This window comes from Morus notabilis, unplaced genomic scaffold (genome assembly GCF_000414095.1).
Source record: "Morus notabilis unplaced genomic scaffold, ASM41409v2 Scaffold1007, whole genome shotgun sequence".
In the NCBI taxonomy this organism is placed as follows: domain Eukaryota; kingdom Viridiplantae; phylum Streptophyta; class Magnoliopsida; order Rosales; family Moraceae; genus Morus; species Morus notabilis.
Genome location: NW_010365758.1, coordinates 9,980 through 13,599, shown reverse-complemented (window position 1 = coordinate 13,599; position 3,620 = coordinate 9,980). Strand labels below are relative to the sequence as shown.

The 3,620-nt window shown below is 34.3% G+C and overlaps 1 protein-coding gene across 1 annotated transcript in view; it reads left to right on the top strand.

Annotated features, from left to right (window-relative positions):
* Positions 1 to 892: 892 nt before the first annotated feature.
* LOC21390028 overlaps positions 893 to 3,620 on the top strand; it is an 8,334-nt gene continuing 5,606 nt past the window's right edge. The window contains exon 1 of the mRNA XM_010108528.2: positions 893 to 1,043. Within this exon, the coding sequence (XP_010106830.2) occupies positions 893 to 1,043 (151 nt within the window). The remainder of the gene's footprint in view (positions 1,044 to 3,620) is intronic.

The window sequence follows — 3,620 nt, the reverse complement described above, 5'->3', positions numbered from 1 at the left end:
CTAGTTTTAAGATGTTTGCATGTCTATACTTGCTGGACATACGCTCATCAGTTTACTTGTGTTGCAGGTAACACAGGTAAACAGCCAGCTATATAGTAGTTCTGTTTGATGGACCGGCTGATGTAAGGTGGCAGATATGTTATGGGTTTACGGGAGTGGTTTCTACTTCGTCCGTGTAGGAAAAATTCCCCTGCGGAAGTAATGTAATGTAGAACAAAAGTTTGTGTATTAACTATTAAGAAAGAGATGGTACAGTGTTAGTAAAGATCATCGGACTGTAGTAAGTTAAGATAAGTTTCAGACATTATTTTCTTATCCAAAATCACAAAGTATTAGCTAGATGTAACATTAATATAACGAAAGAACATACTAAGGAACATGTTGAGAACTCAGAGGTTAGCAAAAGAAAGAAAAAATTCACCTGTGTAAGGAAGTGATATAACGAGGTGATAGTCAAGTAAAAAGTAATGCATTAGACAATATTTCGACATACTAGTAGTAGTATAAGGTTGGCGACCCACCGCAAGGGCGGAGGCGTCACACTAACAATTAAGCACACATACAACTCCTCTACAACTGTTGAAAAACTCCGATCGATCGAGACCAAGAGACCTGTAAACCAAGGTCACTCACAACACTACTACGAGCAAACCTAAGCGGATTGGTCACTAAAATAAAAAACGGAAAGTGGGGAGACCACCTCCGTTATTACACAGATAAAACAAAACAGTAAAAAGCAATAACAAAATAACGCCTTTATTGAATTTAAAAACCTAAAAACAAACAGGCAAGAGACCTCGGCCACGCACTAATTAATCCAGTCGGTAACAAACCAATCACAGCAGTGCCAGAGATTAAAAGTGGCCAATCTACAAAGAGGCAGAAACATCCCATGAGAAGAGAATCAACACCAGCACGTGGGAGCCCTTCGCTTCCACCGCCGCCACCAACTAAGCTGCAGCCTCCACCACAAACGCTGCACCACCGAGGCAAAAGCCCCTGTAAAGAAACCCCAATCGGAGCGTCTAATGAGGAAACCGAAGGTGGGAACAAGTTTGTCTCATCGAGAGCTTTGACATGGTATATCGGGTCTTCAGATTCCAGTCCCACTACATCGGTTGACCGACAACAATGACGGATCAACAAATCAACCCACTGGCCCGAAATGAGAAGAACGCTTCCCCAGCCTATTTTTTACATTCCAGACGCGTTTGTAGCATCAGATTTTGAAAACGAGACTCCGAGAGCTAAGCAAAGATTCAAAGTTTTGAATTCAGAAGAAACGGGTTCTGTTTCTGCGAACCAAAAGTGAAAATAATTAAGTTCCGATAATTTATCGAATTCAACTATAATTATGCTTTCAATTCTATGCATTATGATTAGTTAAGCAATTGTGTTGATGATTTCAGATTTGAGAATATGTTAATTTCATATCGTTATGTTTCAGAAATTAATTAGAAAATTTCAGAAAACTAATTCCTCGTAAGATAATTTTATTACGAGATTATTTTATGACATTGGCTGAAAATGTGAAACGTAAACTACACTTTTGTTTTAGACAATTTAGTCAATTACTCTAGAGATAAGATAATAACTGAATTTGTGATTCTGTTTCTGTTGGTTTCTTAGGAAAATGCTGGATGAGAAAATGGAAGATGCGAGCTCTACATTTTCAATTTCGACCATCAATTTAGAGATAAGATAGACGAATTTGTTCAGTCTTTTTTAGACGCAGGTGCCGCGGAACTTTGTAGTTTTCTCGATTCTAGAGGCATAAGGTCAGGCACAATCTTTTGCTTTTCTTACTAGTCATTTCTTTTTTTTTTTTTCCTTGTAAGTTAATTGAATTCGTCTATTTAATCCTAAATTTTGTATGTTTTGGATGAGCATTGGAATGTGTTATCCCTAGCCTCCATGTTGGGAATGGTGTCCTATAAGCATGAGATGTAATAGGATATTTATTATTTATTTAATAAAAGAGTTTATTCATCATTTTATGTGTATATATTTGTGAATATTTTATGAATATCAATGAAAATTCCATGATTATTTATGTGCCTTAAACATTGTATATAAGTGTTATATGTGAGATGATAATGTTTAAGGATAATAATTAAAAAGAGATGTTCGTAATGAATTTAATTAAAGTTCAGAATCTTTAATTAAAACATTATTAATACATGTCATTCCTATTTAGAATGGAGCGGTGTTATCCGCACTGTTAATATGGTGAGATGTTGAATGAGTGGATTTCGGATAATGAGATTATGTGGAACAGGGACACAGACATAATATGAATTTCTAATAATTTCCGTTAAGTATAGAAATTCAAATTAAGTCTACCGATAGTCATATATAGAATAATCTTAATCCTGAGTTCTTAACAAACTCATATTTATGAATTTATGTCTTTTGATTCACTCAGTACGGATTCTGATACCCTGAATCTTATTCCTTATATTTTGGAGACATGATGAAGTAGGTAGCCGGGAATGTTACTATACGAGATGGAATCCATTCATTCTTGAAAAATAAGTAGATAAATAATTATCTTGAGTGTTGATTCGGTACATGGATTAGTAAGAGCGCTTTGGTTCATGAATGTGTTTTATGAATCACTATCCATTAGTGAATCAATGGTACTCAAGCATGAATATATAATTAGAGAGGTTAACGGATTCTACATAACTCTAATTATGTATTATTTATGGAGGATTGTTGGAAATTGAATCGAATTCGGATGCGGAAGCGTAGCGGGGAGGCGGATCGTGTATAACAAAAATTTTCATAAAACTTTTGAGATACTCTATAGATTATATTAATTTATGCACGAATAAATTAATCACATTAATTTATATGTCAAGAACTCAATTAGGAAAATACCTGGAGGCCGACTCGGATGATAACTTGAGTTCTTTGACCACGAACAATTCTTGCTCCAATCTTTGTGTTTAGAAAATCAAAGTCTTCCACGTCAATTCTTTGATTCCACGTAGATGTGTGTGTGGGCACACGTGAGACAAAACATGTTTCAAAAACACTCGAATTTCCACAAACACCAACGCATGCATGATGTAGAATTTTTTGGGAGAAAAAATTTTCCTCTCTCTTTCCTTGAGAATTTTCGGCCACACTAACAATTAGGGAAGAAAAAAAAATTTTAAAAAATTGTGTCCACAATTTTCTATCATTCTCCTATTTAAAGAGTAGAAGTCAAACTTTAAAAAGGAATCAAATCTATATCTCCTATTTGAATTTGAAACAAAAAATCTCCTACACCTTATCCCTTAAGTGGCTGGCCATGTAGGGTTTATTTCCCTCGTGTGTGGTGCCAATACTGGATAAGGAAGGAAGAGAAAAACATCATTTATCCTGTAGTCCAATTTTAATTCAAATTCAAATTCGAATTTAAGTCAAACTTAAAATAATTTGAATTCTAAATTGAACAACTTATCAAATAAGTTTAAAACGATAAATTTAAATTATGTTCACAATTCAAATTCAAATTTAAATAATCACATTATTTAAATAATAATTAATTCTCAATCAATAATTTTCGAGTATTTAATTTTAGAATTCCGTAATTCTAAAATTCCCATTTTGCCCTCTATGTCTGGCAG